This window comes from Atractosteus spatula, chromosome 12, assembly GCF_055471065.1.
Source record: "Atractosteus spatula isolate fAtrSpa1 chromosome 12, fAtrSpa1.hap1, whole genome shotgun sequence".
Classification (NCBI taxonomy): Eukaryota; Metazoa; Chordata; class Actinopteri; order Semionotiformes; family Lepisosteidae; genus Atractosteus; species Atractosteus spatula.
In genome coordinates this window covers 33,317,931-33,335,860 of record NC_142717.1, presented here as the reverse complement: position 1 = coordinate 33,335,860, position 17,930 = coordinate 33,317,931, and the positions used below count along the sequence as shown (strand labels likewise).

The window sequence follows — 17,930 nt, the reverse complement described above, 5'->3', positions numbered from 1 at the left end:
TGGGAAAATACAAGACACAGAATTTTTCAATTGTGGACAATCCAGTTCTTTAGACTACTCGCTGATACACAAGCCTGGATAGCCGGCAATTAAGTGAGCTACTAAATTCAATCATGTTTATAGCAAAGAACTATACATTTCTGGAGGAAGCAATACATTGCTTAACACGGGCGTATGCACATTCCTTTAAAGCAGTCTGTAATAAAATCAGATAGAAGATTTCTTCTATTTATATATACTGTATGGTGGCAAACGTTTTAGTTTTACTGGATTACTTCAAATCTCACAGTCTTGACCAAACACCATGTACTAACTGTACAGTATAAGATGATGTGCTTAATTGCCAACATCAGAGCCATTCAACATCATCTAGTATAGATGTTTCATGTGCATTAAGAGGCTAAAGTTTAAAAAGTATTAAAGAACATAATTAAAAACCTGGCAGTTCTCTCACACAAGAAACCTTACTGAAACAAGCCCTTGCTAATATCATCAGGTCACTGACCATTTGCAATAGAGATGGAGATGACAACAGAGGTGGAAAAGGAGTGAAGTGCAGATCGTATTTAATTTTAAATAGAGTGTAATTTATTGTTTTTATTTTCTTAAGTTTTAAAACATTGGTGTATCCAATTTCAATACATTTCACTATCCGTTTTGCAAATAGAATTTAAATGTTGTTGTTTATTTCTGGACAGTTCAAACTTGGATGTGATCTACTTTGTAAAAGATTAAAACGTGTATGAGGGTATATTTTTTTCTCAAAGATGGTTAAATAGAAAACAAGAGAGAACACAATGGTACTATTTAATTATATTTCAATGTTATCTAAAAAGCAAGAGAGACAGAAGATGGATAGTCAAATAGAAAGATGGAGGAGGGATAAACGGAAAGAGTAGGTCATACACACCCACAACGACCCACCAAGTCCTGTCAAGCCTTGTCTACACCTGTGAAGTACTGTTAAGTACTGTGATGCCCTTTTCATTCCAGTGGACTGGAAGGAAAGTCCAGTGAAGTAGACATCTCTACAGTACATCTCTCAGGGAAAAAAACAGAAAAAATAACACCTCAGAGAAAAGGAAATGCAGGGAGAGAGTGATCAGATATCTATAGCTTTCTCCCAAACTAGTAAAGCTGTAATATCATCAAACTTCTGAACTGTTGAATGACATTTATGTAGTTATACATGCCAACAATAGGCAAGGGAAAAAATGTTATGGATTCTTTAGAAAACAAGCCATTGATTAAGGCTCTGCTTCAATGCACTAATTCCACCCTCTGCTTTTCATGTAATTTTGTCTCCCCTACCTCAGAGTTTCCTTCCTTATTCCATCCATTTAAATTTTTACCTGAATAATTAATTTTGGTCTGTTTTTATTAAGTTTGTGGTGATTTTTATCTGTGTAAAATAAACTTTACTAGATGACATGGTTGTATGTTTTCAGTGAAAATTCTAAGTGGTTATAATAATAGATAATAATAAAAGCTCTACTGGGGGTATAAAAGTAAATGGTAGATGCTCATAAAATAAATACACTGTAATACCTGTATGTGTTTACTACTGTATGTCTAAGACTTTTGCAGAGTAGCATACTGTACTATAGAGAATGTGAGTCATTCAATTCCTTCTGACATGTTTTTTCTAAAGCTGTTGTTTTTCAAAGTAATTAGTGCAAGAAGTAACATAACTTCTTGCAACTAAGTAACTAAATTTAGAAATCTACAGTAAAACTAACTTTTAACAATAACTGTTCATATTTTTATCACTGTATTTTGTATTATTCTACCTTATACACTATTTGATTTGTATTAATAAAAGCTGTTACATCTGGAAGCAATCATGAGTTTGAACACACACACCACTTTATGGTAATAAGTGAATTAGTTTTACTATAGTGAACAAGTAGACTTGTTATATGTGCTACCATATTATTCACCTTTAAAATGCCCAACTTAAATTTCATAATATAAAATGAATTATAAGACCTGTGAAGAGACTGCACAAATAGCTAGAAATATTGCTTACTATGCTTGTGTGTGCATTTTGATTTACTCACCACAAATATATATATATTTTAAAATTAGGTTACTTAAGGTTATTAAAGATAAAGTGCCATCCAAATGTATTGGGACAGTCTAAACCATCATTTTCACTCAATTTCTCATAAAAATGTTCCTGTCAAAAAAAAACTGCCAGCGAAATCACTTATGACCTCCAAGTGATGTTTTCAAAATCCACTGTTTACAGAAGACTGAAGCAGAGAATTACAATATCTAAATTCCAAAATGTAATCCTCTCATAAGCGCCATGAATGAAAAATCCAAATAAGGAATTGCTCTAAGGTACAACTATGGAGAGTTGTAACAAAGTTTTATGGACAGGAGAGGACAATATACAGTACACCTTTATCAAGAGAAAAGGTACACAGCTTAAAGTGTGGAGAAAGAAGAGAACTGCAAAAGCTCCAAAGAAAATCATGTCACCTGTGAAATATGGTGGAGGTAATGTCACATATACTGTAGCTGGATCTGGAGCTCCCTTTATTGATAATGTAATTAAGAGTAGAATGAATTCTAACATTTATAGAAACACTTTGGCTGCTTATGTAGAAGAAAATGTTTTTGTTCTTTTTGTGTGGTACAGTACTTCACCATGAGGCATACAGTAACAAGAAGCCAAAACATGTGGCAAATACAATGAATACAATGATAAAGACACTCTCCAGAAGAAAATAATGGAAACATTTAAAATGATCAAATCAATCTTTAGATTTAAATATAATTGAGAATGCAGTTTACATACTGAAAAAAAAATAATTCAGAGCACTGCAAGAATAGTCAAGATCTTAAAATGGCTTCTTGGTAAAGCATCTCAAATAGCTACACAAAGAGTTTGGGGAGCTTAATGGGAACTTATTCAGTTATTGCCTCAAAGGAATATGTAACCAAATACCAACCTTAACACTCTAAATTATGCTTAAAATCAATGTCTCCCAAAATGTATGCTCGCTTGAACTTACAGGGTTGAACATGATGTTTTTATTCTGATTTTATCACATTTATGGATGAATCAACCCCAATTAAATTGATTAAATTGCGTTATACATATCTTTCAGACTAATCTCAATATCATAAATAAGAATTGCACAAACTTGCTTACTGTCTCAATACTTGGAGGGCACTGAATTATATTTATTATTTATTTTTTTATCAATTTGGTAATTCATAATGTAAACATTTTATTATGAAACAAGTAAATGTTTATTCTATGCTGAAATGAAAGATGTTTTGGCTGTGGAGTTTTCTTCAGATTAAACCTATACTGTATATATTCTTTTACTTTTCTAAAAGCAGTAGTACTATTTTAAAACATTCATTCTATCTTTATTATTTTTTATTAAAATGTTTTCATTTTCGCATTAGCCCACAAAAAGTCACAAGACCTTTAAGTTACAAAGCTCAATTATTAATAAAGGTATATTTATTTACCATTAAATGTTACTCTTTTGTTAACTGACTGCAATGTAAGGAAATCAGGACCATTGCTGCTGGTCAGTTTTAATCACAGTGCTTGTCTAAGCCTGACAAGTCTGAAGAAAAAGAAACTAAAAAAACAGAATAATTTAAACATGTGTCAGGTGAATGTACTGTATTAAGTGACTGTAATGATGCTACACTGTCCTGAGGAGTGCAGCAGTCGCAGAAAAGCTACTGCAAAACTGAAAGTACTGCACTGAGAGTGGAGGCAAGGTGGAAATCAGTCCATAACAAAAGGTAAATCCAGGAGATGTAGTCTAAAGAGCAAGCAGCCCCGAAGCCAAGTAGACATGGAATGAGAACAATTGCGGAGCAAGGTTGTGAGTGCAAGCATGGGTCTGTGTATAATGAAGCAAAGCTAGGAAGCAAGCTAGAAAATAAGAAAACAACCAAGTGCAGCTAGGAATAAGCAAGAGACACAAGCAAAAAAACCTGATGACTGAGTAACAAACTGGGGCTGAGGCAGAACTAAAATACCTGATGTTAACAAGGTATTGTAAGTACCTGTTAATTAGGAACAGGTGGTACAGATAAATGCCCATACCATGGGTAGGTATTTTAATCTGCTTGGAGACACAGCTGGTTGCTGTAGTAACATGGGAGTGTGAGCCTGGGTTTGCATGAGTATTATAGTAATACAGTATTGTTACCTACAATATTAAAATCAACTTAGCATTTACAACCTAGAGTTTTTATGCTTCCAAACCATTGGATAGAGGGCAATATGAACTGTAACTGTCCTTTTTTTCTTTCCAAATTTCAAACTGCTTCTTTTTGAAAATGCTTGAGACAAACAACTCTAAATTTGACGTTCCTGGGATAACAGAATTCTACTTTATAAAAAAAATGCTTTTGTCTAAACAAAATTAGAAACTTAGCATGATTGTTTTCCAGAAAAGATTTCAAATCTTTTTCAAGAAAATTAAAATCAAGTTTACAAATCAGCTATTGCTGCAGTAATGGTCTCAGTCAACAAACCAAAATATATCAAAATACTTCCCAAACTTCATCTGTTTAGCCAATCAACTCTAAACATGGGAAAAACATGTCCTTGCAATAAATATTGTAATATGTCTCTTAACTAAGGACATAGAAATAGTAGCAACATTATATTATGCCTGAGAAGATTTTTTTTATGGTCGAGTTAGAATACTTGAATCTCACTATAATCTTCGACATATACAGTATTCTTTTACATGATACTTTCATTTTCAATTACTCAAAGGATTAGTAGTAGCTATAAACAGAAAATGTTGGGCTAGTAGATACTATATAATATTGTATGAATTATTCTGCAACTGAAGTCTAGCAGCAAAAGTACAAAAAATTTACTGTATATACAGTTAAAGTATTACCAACTTTTAGCAACAAATATTTCTTTACCATATGCTTTCTCCTGTTTGTATTATGCAATATACTGTATATATGACATTCAATAAGAAATATTTGAAGGAATATAAGACTTTGTAATGAATAAAGCCAACCTGCTCAAGGGGTAACTCTGTTTTTAAACCATCATCTTCAAGCTCTAAATCTTCTCTGTTGTCTCCCCAAGTCTTCAGCTCTCCATCTTCTGCACAGGACAACAAAGAAAAACATATTACATATAGTAGAGTAATACTGACACTGTGTGGTGGACATGTGGAAGACTGCCAAAAAGCCTAATAAAGAAATGCACTTAAAACACACACACAGTTACAAAGCTTTTGAGGGAATGAGAAGAATATGAACCTAACAAATCCATGAAGTGTTATACAATATATATATACAGAAAGAGAGAGCTGTTAAACAGGTCATTATATTTTATCATATAACATGCAGTTCATTACATATTTACATTAATACTCTAAAGATTGGTTTGCGATCACTGTTTGCTTGCACATATCTTTATGCATACGTATGCATATGTGCTTTAGCTGTACTGTACATCCACAGTTGGCTTATTTGATTTCTATAGTAAACGCACAAAGGAAATACTTTAATATTCCCTTAAGTACTTATACTTAAGTTTGTGAATATCAATCAGCATTGCCATTGTGCACTGCCTATGATGGAAAATGATATATTGTCATAAAAGATCGTATGCAATGTAGCGGTGTAATGCCTAGCTATGCTTGCTTTGGAGAGCTTGAACGCTGGGTTCAATTCCAGACCTGGGGTGCTATCTGTTTGGAGGCTGTATGTTCTCCCTGTGTTTGCATGGGCTCTATGGATGGGTGCATTGTCATCCTGGCAGACACGCCATTAGCCAGGATGGAACCGCTGTAAAATGGGGTGAAATGATCACTCAGTACCATTAAGTAGGACCTGGCATTGACCTTGCCTTCTAAGAAAATGGTTGCACCCAAAACATCCCAGGAAACAATGCCCTACAACATTACAGAACATTACCAGAACCTTTCTGTCATGATCGTCATCCCTCCTCTAGAGGGCTCTCTGACCCTTTTGTGTTTTTCATTATTACGTTCACCTGCCCCCTGTTCCGTCCTTTATTTAAACACGGTGCTCTGGAAGTTTGGGGCTCTGCATTGGAAGATGGATGCCCGGATGCCCGCCTAGCTTCAAGTTACCCTAAGTCCGTGGCTTGAAGACATAGGCTTCCGATCGGCGACCTGACCAAGCTCAGTCTAGGGCTCGGGGCGCCTGGCCTCGTCACTCCATTTTTAACCTGCATGTTCCTGTTCGAGTTCCCCCTTCCCAGGGACTTTAATCGTCCTTGTCTTGGATGGACCTCCCAGCTTTGGATTATAGACTGTGCACCAGTTTCCCCTTTTGGACTTCCTTGGACTTGTTTGTCAGCGTTCCCCCCTTGCACCTGGATTCCCTGTCGGCACCTCCCCCTGTTCCTCATCCCTTCCATTCCTCTCCTAAGCGTGTTTTCCCATAGCCCCTTTTCCAGTCACTTCCGGATTATATCGTCTGCACAGGGTCCTAAACTGCATTGTAACACTTTCACTGTTGGACGCAAGCACTTAGGACTGTAAAGTTCTATTTGGTTGGCTTTGCACATGCACTCATACATTTGTCATGTTGAAGAATGTTTTTCTGACCATATTACATTTCTCCATAGCTTAGTAGTTCATTCCCTGTGCTCTTTTCACCATCAGACTCACAAATGTGCGTAGGTAGGTGTGTTAAACAGTTTGTGCACTGCCATCACAATATGCTATTCCTCTCTGTGGAGTTCTTAGCAGACAGTTTTTGATTAAACTGGATGCTTGTGCCCCAGGTTGAAATTTGCAGTCAATTTATCTGTAGTTGTCTTGCACTGTGAATTAATATAGGGATAAATACTAGAGTATGTTCTTCTACCCACTGTTGCCCTTTGCTAATAATGTGTCTTCCTTAGAGTTCCATGCTGACATCACTTTATTAACCATTGCTCATGAAACATCAGCAAGTTGAGCTTTTTAAAGCTCAGTGAAGTGCCTTCCAAACTCGTGCCAACAATCACCCCTCTCTTAGTCACTGAGGTCTCCTCTTGCAGCCATAGTAATTATAGGCATCTAGACCTGTCCAGCATCTTTTATACATGGCCCTTAGCATGCTTTGATGTTATTTGCTTGATTTTTGCATAAGCCATTGTTTGGAAGCCTTTGCTTTCAATACACTTGGTGTCCTTCATTTATCAAGGAGTTTCCACTTCTTGTCCATTTCCTGTATATAAGAAGTATTTCATAACAAGCAATTCTAAATCAGGTATGTGTTGTGTAACAAAGTGGGTAATGAAGAAAATGTAGCATTTTATGCAGAAGACACAACTTCATTGGCCTCCTAATTGGTTCCTCCAGTAATGACACTCGATCGTGCATAGGTTAAGCTATGAGTCCAGGTCATGCCACTAGCTGACTGTGACTGGGATTTTTCAAGTGTTGCAGGTATATAATTGACTGAGTGCTGCTGAAGGCAGGGTGGGATTAGTCATGTAGTTTGCTCATTCAAAGTGACAATTCTGGCCTCTCGAGTGCCTGTAGCTTGTGGTCAGGTCTGTATGGCCTCTCCTCCGATTGGCACTGAGCCTTTAGGACTAAGGGGTGTTGTCTGTGATGTGTTAACCAATAAATGGCTCATAGAGGAGTCTGCCTACTGTATACTTCATCATTCTTTCCTGTTTTGGGGTGCATTGTTTGTAGTGTGAAAAACACATAATTGGCAATTCCAGCATCCTTGTTTTCGCATGAGGGGTTAAACAAAAATATATGTCGACAGTAAATGTGTAACAAAATATTTTAAAAGACTTCAGCAACACAAAAATGTAAATACACTCACAGTGTTTCCTCAACTTAAGTCACTGTTTAAAATAATGAAAATCATCAATGCAAAGCCCCTTTTAAACAACACATTTTCATTGTGGTCTGAAAACTGTATGTACAGTAGTATCTCATGGTCCATACTATTTGTCCAGATTGAGCCAGAAGAAGACAAATTTTATAATATTCCCTGAAACTCAACTTTAATTTCACGCATTTAGTTTGAAGCCATTGTGGTAATTGCAGTTTCATCAGCTGCTAAAATAAGAAAGAAAAATGCAATCTCCATCAGTTTTAATGATACTAAAGATTTCAACCAATAGCCCTGTTCAAAACCTTCTTAATGTTGACAGTCTTCTTAAATATTTCCTACACTTAAATAAAAATGGTACAAATAAAATAGACAGTTAATATACATTCTATGGCAAGACAGGCTTTAGCAATGTCAGTATTTTAGTTTTATCATCAAAATCCTATTGTATGCTCTGATAAACAAGAAAATTACATGAATGCTTTAAATAGTTAATGAGTTATAAATTCAAATAACAAGTGAGAAATCAATACATTTTAAATAATTAACCAGAGGAATTAATGTGTCTCACATAAGTTCTCTTTCCTTCAATATTAACTATAAAAAAATTATTGCAGCACAGATTATAACATTTTACCAAGGCATTTAATGCATTTCAAATGCAAAACTGATTGAAGTTTAGCAGCAGAGATGAAAAACCATGGCAATAATGGCCTTCTTTGAATATTTTATGGAAATCGGTTGCATTTATTAACTGTAGTCCAAAGCACTGTGTGTAAGCAAGAAAGTTAATGCGACTATAAACATTTTTAATGTGATTTACCACAGAGCCTGCCTCATAAAAATGCTAAATCAAATTAAACACAAAATTTAAAAATCTTTAGCTCATTAAATCCAACAGATTACTGTAGGCATTGAAGATGACTGGGTACTTTGTGCCTGCTTCTCTAAAAGACAATTTTCAAAGACACTGATGTCTGTGTTGTCATAGAATGTCCCATTTACATTGCAAAGTCATTATCTGTTCAGCAGAAATGCAATATCTTTTATATGTCAGTTGCCCATGAAAATCGCTGGAGATGTACACATCCTTGGTATTAAACATGCTGGTCTGGCATCAGACATCACGCTTTTAATATTTTGAGACTTTTACTTCAGACTTCAGAAATAATATTTTATCCTGGTAGTTTACTGGATGTCTTTTCTTAAAGTATCAAAAGACATCACCATCTGGTTTGATAAATTAACAGCTCCAGACTCATTTGTTTCCACATTCTACTAAATGTCACCTGCTATGTCAGTTTTGTCTGGACTATAGTTTTCGTTTTTCTAACTGTGAAACCATAACACAATAACATTCTTTTTTACAGTTGTTGTGTAAAATAAATGGAATGGATATTTTCTATTCAGCATCAGTTTTGAATTTATAGAATCATCTGAATTATTTTAATTCTGTCATTATTTTTTTTATATTTAAATAGAAATTGGTGAATTAAATACAGTACAACAACCAAAGAGTTACTTCATGCTTTCCATTGCTTATTAACTTCCAACTTCCCCATGCTGAAAAACACTAAAGCAGACTTTAGTACTAATTCATACAGGATATATAAATGTGTTCCCAGTGTTTACAGATTTCACGGCTCGATTTATTGTCATAGACAAAGTTTCATGTAAGATGAATCTTTAAGCTCTCAAACGAGTACCGGAACAAATTCTTTGGTACCTCTGAATTTCTGAGCTGCATCTGGAGTCAATGTTGAACAGCTTTAAATGTAGGGTTTATATTTCACTATACATTTTTTCCTTTCCGAACTTCCATTATGCTTTTTACAAAAACTACTGTACTCTGCTACACAGTTTTACTTTTAAAATAATAAACAATTACAATGCCTTGCAAAAGTTTTTGGACGCTTCCTATGGAGTCCATTTTTGTGAAATTGGACAAAATTAAAAGGTAAACACTTCAATGCCTCTTGATCTCTTAGTAAAAAGTGTGAAATGAATACTTAGAAATGCCAAGGTACTATACCTTTTGTCAAAACAATGATAAATAGCCATATTCCAGTTCAGAAATACATTTAGATAATATTTTGAACCTTAATGGAAATCTCCTGTCACCTATATATTGCTTCAGCTACAACATTATTAAACAATGTCGGCACAAAAGCAAAAATTTGCTCATTCAGACCAGCAGACTGTGACAGAGAGACATATTAATGTTGCATACAATATCAGTTTGATATTGCACCACTAACTCTTTTCTTGATATCTGTTTATTGTGTTCATTTTACACAGTAAGATGAAGAATTACATTACAATAATATCTGCATTTTTATATTCCAGCTACTTTCTGTAACTTATGTGAAAATGTTTAATTGAATCTGATGTCATCTGTTTAAATATAAAATATTGGAAACCCTTTCCATTCCTTACAGTATTACCAACATTCCAATTTAACATGGATCCAAAAAGTCCTTTGGATTTATCAGAAAAAAAATTATATTTCACCTTAAGAATACTCATTACGGATTAGTTGGATTTAATATGAAAAAAAAATATCTGAGCTATGTATCCTTTATTTACTGATATATATTTTTAAAAACTGTTATTCACATTTTCTATTTGAATTTGTGTTATTGGGAAAGGTAGTATACAGTACTTCTACTTCTTTTAGGATTTTACTGATTACTTTTGAGTACAGGGATAATTCAGAGAACAGGGAAATTCAGTAAATCATTTGATAACTTAAATTTCAATATAAACTCTACACTGAAGAAAAGGTATGTAATGCGAGATAAATGCTATACTGTGCTGTAGCAATGATAAAATTCTATACTTAGTGATTTGTTTGATCGGAAACATATTAAATCAAGTGTTCTAATCAGGTCACTCATACTCTGTAAATTATTCTGCTAAAGTTTCTTCTGGAAATGCTGCTCTGATTTTTCACATAAGGGTTTGACACTTTGTGTCACAATGTAAGCATTCTGAAAAATCAGCATACTAAATGTAGAATGGCATTGAAGCCAACATATTGTAAATCTAGAATGTTGTATGTGTCGAAAGCTTGTTTACATCCCTAATCACACTGAACATTATTTCATTTTAATATCTTAGTGTGCTTTTGTGGCTAATGTGCCTGCTATATAATGCATTTTCTGCATTAGTATAATATAACTGTATATATATATCTTTTTTTGTGTTGAAAAAGGAAAATTCCATGGACTAATGAAGTAATCATTCAAGCACAGATTACAGTATATTAACTAAAATAAAATTTAGTCACACAATAAAATGATTATGTTTCTTATAATGTCAAATTTTGCTCAAAGGCCATACATTGCATGGCCAACAATTACACACAGTAAGAGTGTTTATATATTCCTGTATTGCAATTAATACAATGTAATTAATTAGCTCCTTCATGTTGATGTGAGTTGACCACAGCAAAAGAGCCCAAAATTCTGATTCCATTAGCACACTTGGATTGAAAGATTGCTGGACTCCAAACTAAAGTGAAGTGCTTGAATTGCCACTTCAGTCTCAAAGCCAACCTTCTCCATAGTCCGGAGCTCTGATGAGGTGACAATGCCACTTTAGTAATCAGACCCATCACTCCAACAATCTTCTTAATTGTGCTCTGGTCATTTAGAGTTTCAGCCTTCAGTGCTCTCATTACCTCACCCTATTCAAGTGCATTAAGAGAGAAAATGGTCATAATTTGCACACATACAACTAGATATGCCTTTACTATTCACAGAGGGATTTCAAATGTATGCACTGAAGATACAGCTCTTAGCACTGTTTTAATCCAATAAGCCATCTTCATATGAAAACAAAACACACACTGGGAAATACAGAAACATAAATATAAGAATAAGTGAAACACACATTTTTGTTGCTTTATTAGAAACCACATCCTCCTATAGGTCTACCAAAAAAGTTCCAATTATCTGTTTGTGTGTGTTTTTGTTTTGCTATTTTACACCACAGGAATCATAATGGAGACATGCTGATTATCAAATTCCCAAAGGCAACATCTTCTTTTATGAGAAGCAAGAGTGTCATTTAATCTTCTCATTTCCTTATAAAACTGGCTTTCACCTTACTGATAGAAAGATTAACTGTTGGGACATTAATCACTGCCTTTCAGTCCCATACCCATTAGCAAATAAAAATCTTAACCATTTCAAAGGCATGTATGTGTAAAGTATCTGGGACTGACTTGAACATACATTAGGATTGCTATTATAAGGTTTTTAACACCACAAAAATATATATAACTTTCAGTGATTTTCACATTTATCCCAAATTCTAATACTAAATTTACTGAAATATCTAAAGTAAAATATTGGTAAATATTGTAAATAATGAAACTGATGCGATGATAATTTTTTTTTCACCTTACATTAAAAACAAATCCTTGATGAACAAGCCTACCAATATTATTATACACTGCTTTTGCAATTTACTGTGTCACAACGAGGTAGAATTAAGAATTTTTTTTTCTATTATGTTTCATGATTCAAAGTCTTTTTAAAAAGATTGATGTCTTTAGAGCTGTTGAAACCTTGTACACTGTGACACATTTTGTAACGCTATTTTTGTTCCAGCAGCAATTACAAATGAACATTACTGTGCATTAAACAAATACAAAGAACTGTATAATGAATAAACATACAGGAAACAACTCTTTTAATATATTGATTTCTTTAATTTCATTATAAATAAAGCCGTCAAAATTAGATATCATTGGTGATTACTGATAGTAGTAGTTATAAATCAGATTATATTTGTTGTTGTTGTTATTTATTAGTAGTATTTAAGTAATAGTAGTAGCAGAAAATGTCCATTATTTAGATGTAATATTCCACACCAAACTCAAAAAGTAGGAGGAGCTATCCAGTACAGTACTATGCAATTAAGAATGCTTAAAAAAATAAAAAACACACTTATTATCAAACTTCACAATGATGTTAACAGAATTATCCTTAGGAAGTAAAATAATGACAGGATTCACTGTAGCACTCTGACATGTTATTTCTGTAATACACTAATGAGATTTTAGAACAATCATTTGATATTTATATAATGACTCCAGTCTTGGGTCTTGCTGCTTGAAGGGATATACATCACTATTTTATTTTTCTTATTGCCATTTCAGAGTTATTTTCCTACAAATTTAAATAATGTTAAGCCTTCAAGCATATAAATTGTACATGTTAACAATGCAAACCTCTGTTATAATTAAACAAATCCAGAAAACAAAGTATAACAGTCCTGAACTGAACACAACAATATATTTGTATGATTGTCCTATTCAAATTCAATTTTCTTTTCACTTTTCAAATCATTATTTGAATTAAATAGTGAATATGTTACTTATAATTTATGGAAATGTGCATGATGGTTTTGTTTCTTAGTGCTAACAGTGCTTCATGAAGAACTGTCCAAACTGTGCTAGTGAAAACCTTATGGAAGAGCAGCAGTAATGCTCTAAGGATATCTCTTTGTAGTGATGATGCTCAAGTGTCAGGTGAGACAGACACATTTGCATATTTTTCATTCAACATAGTACCCAAAAGTACATGTTTTGCAAAAGCAACACAGGAAAATGAACACATGGGGAAACTGGCAAGCAACAAAATGTTACTTTGTTGTTGAGAAAGGACTTACAGAACTGGCAAGATCAAAGATTCATAATTCTATTCTTTACTAGCTGTCAAAGCATAAAAAAGACCGATTCAAAATGCAGTTAAACAGCACTACCGGTTATTACTTTCTACCACACTGATTTCAGTCACCATTTTTTTCAGTCTATGAAAGCAACGTATTTGTTGCATTTCATAAATTATTAATAGCATTTCATAATTGATTGTCCAATTTATTTACTTTTATTTTAAGTTTTTGGTAAAAGCAAGATTAAACGTTTTTGTCATAAAATACATTATGAAACAAAAAGCTATAGAATGCAGGATTTATTGAAATGAGATACATAAGACAACAGCTTGATTTAACACAATTGATGAGTCATTAAAACTCTGAACTCATCTTTCAAAACATCCAAATCCACAATGTATCCATGAGTAAATCCACCTATATAAATATAGTAGGGAGCAGATTCTCTTGGGTTTTGCTTAGGATGGACTACCATCTCTTACAGAGAAATTCCTGTACTCTCAGTTGACTTAATGCTACAGGAAATAGAGTGAGCTCTAGTTCTAAGAGGATTTTGGTTCATCCTAGCAAATTAATGTGCATCCTTGCTCTGGAGTAAGGAATAATACAAATAAGAAAGAAATAAACTCAGGGGCAGGAAGCTTTTGTCATTGGGTAAAGTATACTAAGTACTGTTTTTAAACATATATATATATATTTGAAATTATTGTAGAAGACTTTCATTCTTTACATTTACAATTTGGAATTCCTTACAGTTTTATGCATGTAGATTTCATTATACATGTCCTAACACAGACAATATGTTTTGGTTATTGTTTGCTCTAAGGTATACAATTTGCAACCCTGCAAATTGTTACTTAATGACAAATAAATGAAAAATATTGATAAAGATTTTTCAGTAAAATTAAAAAATGTCTTTGTGCTTTACTTTTTAAATATGCATACAACATTTAATGTGTGCAATTAAAAGAAATATTTTGTTACAGTTCATCTGTGTAAAAATGAGCACACTGAAAAAGAGTGTTCTGGCATTGAAATTTATGTAACATGTTCAGCTTTCAATGTGAAGCAACCACTGTGAACAGCACCTACTGTACAGTATGCAATATATATTTATAATGCTTAATTGTACAAAATTTAAACAGCGGTGGTGAAGCACATCAGGTTTTATGAAGGGAGCAATTTACTTTCTTTTGACAGATATTAATTACATTAAAGATTAGAAGTGTAACAGCTGCAATGGAAAAAAAAACAGAACTGTAAGTGTCTAGAAAGTCAAGGAATAAAATTAAAAGAAATATTTAAGATAGATGACAGAAAATATTCCCTAAGCACACCATTCTGCCTGAGACTTTGATGTTTCTTTCTCAATACAGTATATCGTAGTGAGAAAATGAAAATGGCAAACCGAAGCTGTTTTCACTGGATTTGGTGTGTTATTCGTCTTAGCAGACATTATAGAACTGCTATATGTTTATGTACACTCACTCTCTGGGACCTAGTAAGGCATCATAAGGAAGTCTTCAGTCTGCTCTGAACCGGGGTGGCATCCTCAGAGGCAAAACCAAGCAATGACAAATGTGTCCTGTCTGGATTTTCATACATTTTAAACCTTAATAGATAGCCTGAAAGGAGAACTAATCCGTCTTTTGTTACTGTTGCATCATGTCAGTGTTACTTTCTATTTAGTTTTAATGATGCAACATTTGTTGTAACAGAAAAAAAGTTATTTTTATCTTGTTTGTGCACAAAAGGTTTGGTTATCTAGAAGCTAAACATTTTATCAAGAACATTACTAAGGCTAATTATGATATCTTTTTCTTATTTAAATTGTTTACATGGTGCGGGGGTTAACTTTGCTGCATCTGAGCACTGAGGCTCTGCGTTTAATGTTGGACCTGGGTGCTATCGGCAAAGAGTTTGTATGGTTCCCCAGTTTCCTCCCCCAGTCCAAAGACATACTGGTAGGTAAATTGGCTTCTGGGAAAACTGTCCTGGTGTGAGTTTGTACCGTGTTTTCTACCGTGATGTGCACCCGTTGCTTGCCTCCAGCTCCCCTGACCATGAATAAGATGAATCAGTTAAAAAAAATAATGGTTGGATAAATTCCTTACATTTTAACGGATACTTAGGTTTTCCACCTCGAAGGTCTATAATAAAAAGCTGTAATTTTAATTAACAAATTAAAAAGGGCTTTTGTAAATTTAAACAGTTCAAATGAACATTGTCTAATACATCTGAAATCTTAACAAATGTCTTTTTTACCCACATTACTCATTCATAAAATGTGAGTATCAAATGTAGTAATCATCATTATTCTATTGTAATGCAACACGGTATTAAAATCTGAATGTTCAAACCAAACACCTCTAAAGGTAAGAGAGGTTACAGCACCATTTAAAGGTGCATGTCTCTTTGGATAACTACCAACTTTATATAGTACACCTGAGAGGTTCAATTTTTTGCCCATTGTTCTCGACAGATTAAGTTGCTTGTGATTGACAGTTGTTTTGAAGTCTTTCCACAGATTCTCAATACAGGTTTTCCTCTAGTATTTGTTTGTACTTTGCTCTGTCCATTTTATTTAATTCTAACAAGCTTTCCAGTCTATCCTGAGGAGAATCTCCACAGCATGATGCTGCTATCACCATGCTTGACTGTAGGGATGGTGTTGATTGGAGGATGAGCTGTGTTGGGTCTGAGCCAAACGTAATACTTGGCATTAAGAACAAAATGTGACAGTGTTGTCTCATCTATCCATATCACCTTTTCACACATTTTTCCAAAACCACTGAGGTGCTTTGTTGTAAACTCAATGTGGGATATGAGATGAATTACTTTCTAGTAATGGCTTCTTTCTTGCCACTCTAAGTTTTGCGAAGCATTCTGGATATTGTTGACTGATGCACATTTTTGCCTATTTCAGCCATTGAACTACTGTATGGAGCTCTTTGAAAATTTTCTTTGGCCTCACACTTCCCTATTTTTCCTTCTTGTCCGGTTCCTCAGTTTAGAGGGACAGCCTGATCCAGGCAGTGTTTGGAAGGAACAATACACCTTCCATATTTCAATGATTGTGCTCAAAGGGATATTTATAGACTTCAGTATTTTTGTGCCCTGCTCTTTATATGTGCTTTTCAGTTATTTCCTTAGACTTTGTGGTCAGACCTTTTCTAGAAATTCACTACTTGACAAAAGAACCCCACCAAGAATGGTGTTTTTATTCCAAAATCATGACGACCACTATTACTGCACACAGAGGCCACTCAACTGTGTGACTCTGTTACGAACCCAAGTGTCAAGGGGTAAAGTGGTGTAACATTTAGGATAGTTTTTGGATGCAGGTGGGTTCTGGTGAGGGACTAGGAAGCGTGATAACAAATGTTGGTGCAAAAGTGATTATTTTAAGGTGAATAAGTGACTGGCATGTAATAGGACACAAGAACACACAGTGAAAAGGAACTAGAGTGGTGCCAAAGAAAAGAAAACAAACAAAATGGAACTGGCTAAGAAAGTGAGGGAAGCTGGCCTAACTACAAAAGAAAACCTGAAACACACGGTCTTCAGCGTCTTCAAACGCCCTAGCTAACCTTCACTGAATACCCAAAACCATACAAGACAAACGGCACTCACCTAACCCATACTAACTAGTGTGACTAATACAAAAATCAACTACGTGTGTGGAATGTACCCAACAACCTAAACTAACACTATACACAAAAGTTCACACAATTACACAAGTGAGCTATGAATACAAACAAGAGTAGACTGTAACTGTTGCATATTAAACTGAGTTCAGGATACTTTGTCAACCCAAAGCCACCAAACCAAGCTGTGTGGTTTTCTGTGGAAAATCTCTTGATAATGCCTTCTTTTTGCAAAATTTTGAGTTGTTCACACTGAATTTTTACACTGTTTAATCTGTTTGATCATTTAGCTTACATATTAATTTGGAGGCCTTTTGAGTTATACAGAGCACTATTATAATTAAAAAGAAACTGTGGTTTAACACTTATCAGAGCTCAATCTTTTTGAAGACATACAGTAAAATAAGGATGTTGCTCTCTTGACATGGAGAAAGGTCTGATTTGCGAAACACGACTGAGAAAGGCCTTCAATAGGCTATTTAAACATTATTATAGAATTACTGATAGCCACAAGGAAGAATTTTGCAGTGTGTAAAAACCGTCAACACTGATTTCATACATCCTGCATCTGTCTTGTAACTTAGATCTTTTAAGGGTTTTATCTCAACGGTGCAGTTTTCAAATGCTATGCAGAAAGGGGAGGGGGTATCCAAAAAACTGATGATTTGAAAACGTAACTTAGATTATCTTCTAGATTTTAATTTGGTTAACATGCACAACACCTTAATCCCTTTTATTGGATGAGGGAAAGATTTGCTACACTTAGTTAACATTTCTGAT

General features: G+C 34.2%; 1 protein-coding gene across 1 annotated transcript in view; it reads right to left on the bottom strand.

The window, feature by feature from the left end:
* dcdc2 (doublecortin domain containing 2) overlaps nt 1-17,930 on the bottom strand; it is a 38,764-nt gene that overhangs the window by 5,584 nt on the left and 15,250 nt on the right. The window contains exons 8-9 of the mRNA XM_088928435.1: nt 5,025-5,113; nt 911-1,039 (exon numbers count right to left, since the gene is read on the bottom strand). Coding sequence (XP_088784561.1) covers nt 911-1,039; nt 5,025-5,113 — 218 coding nt within the window. The remainder of the gene's footprint in view (nt 1-910; nt 1,040-5,024; nt 5,114-17,930) is intronic.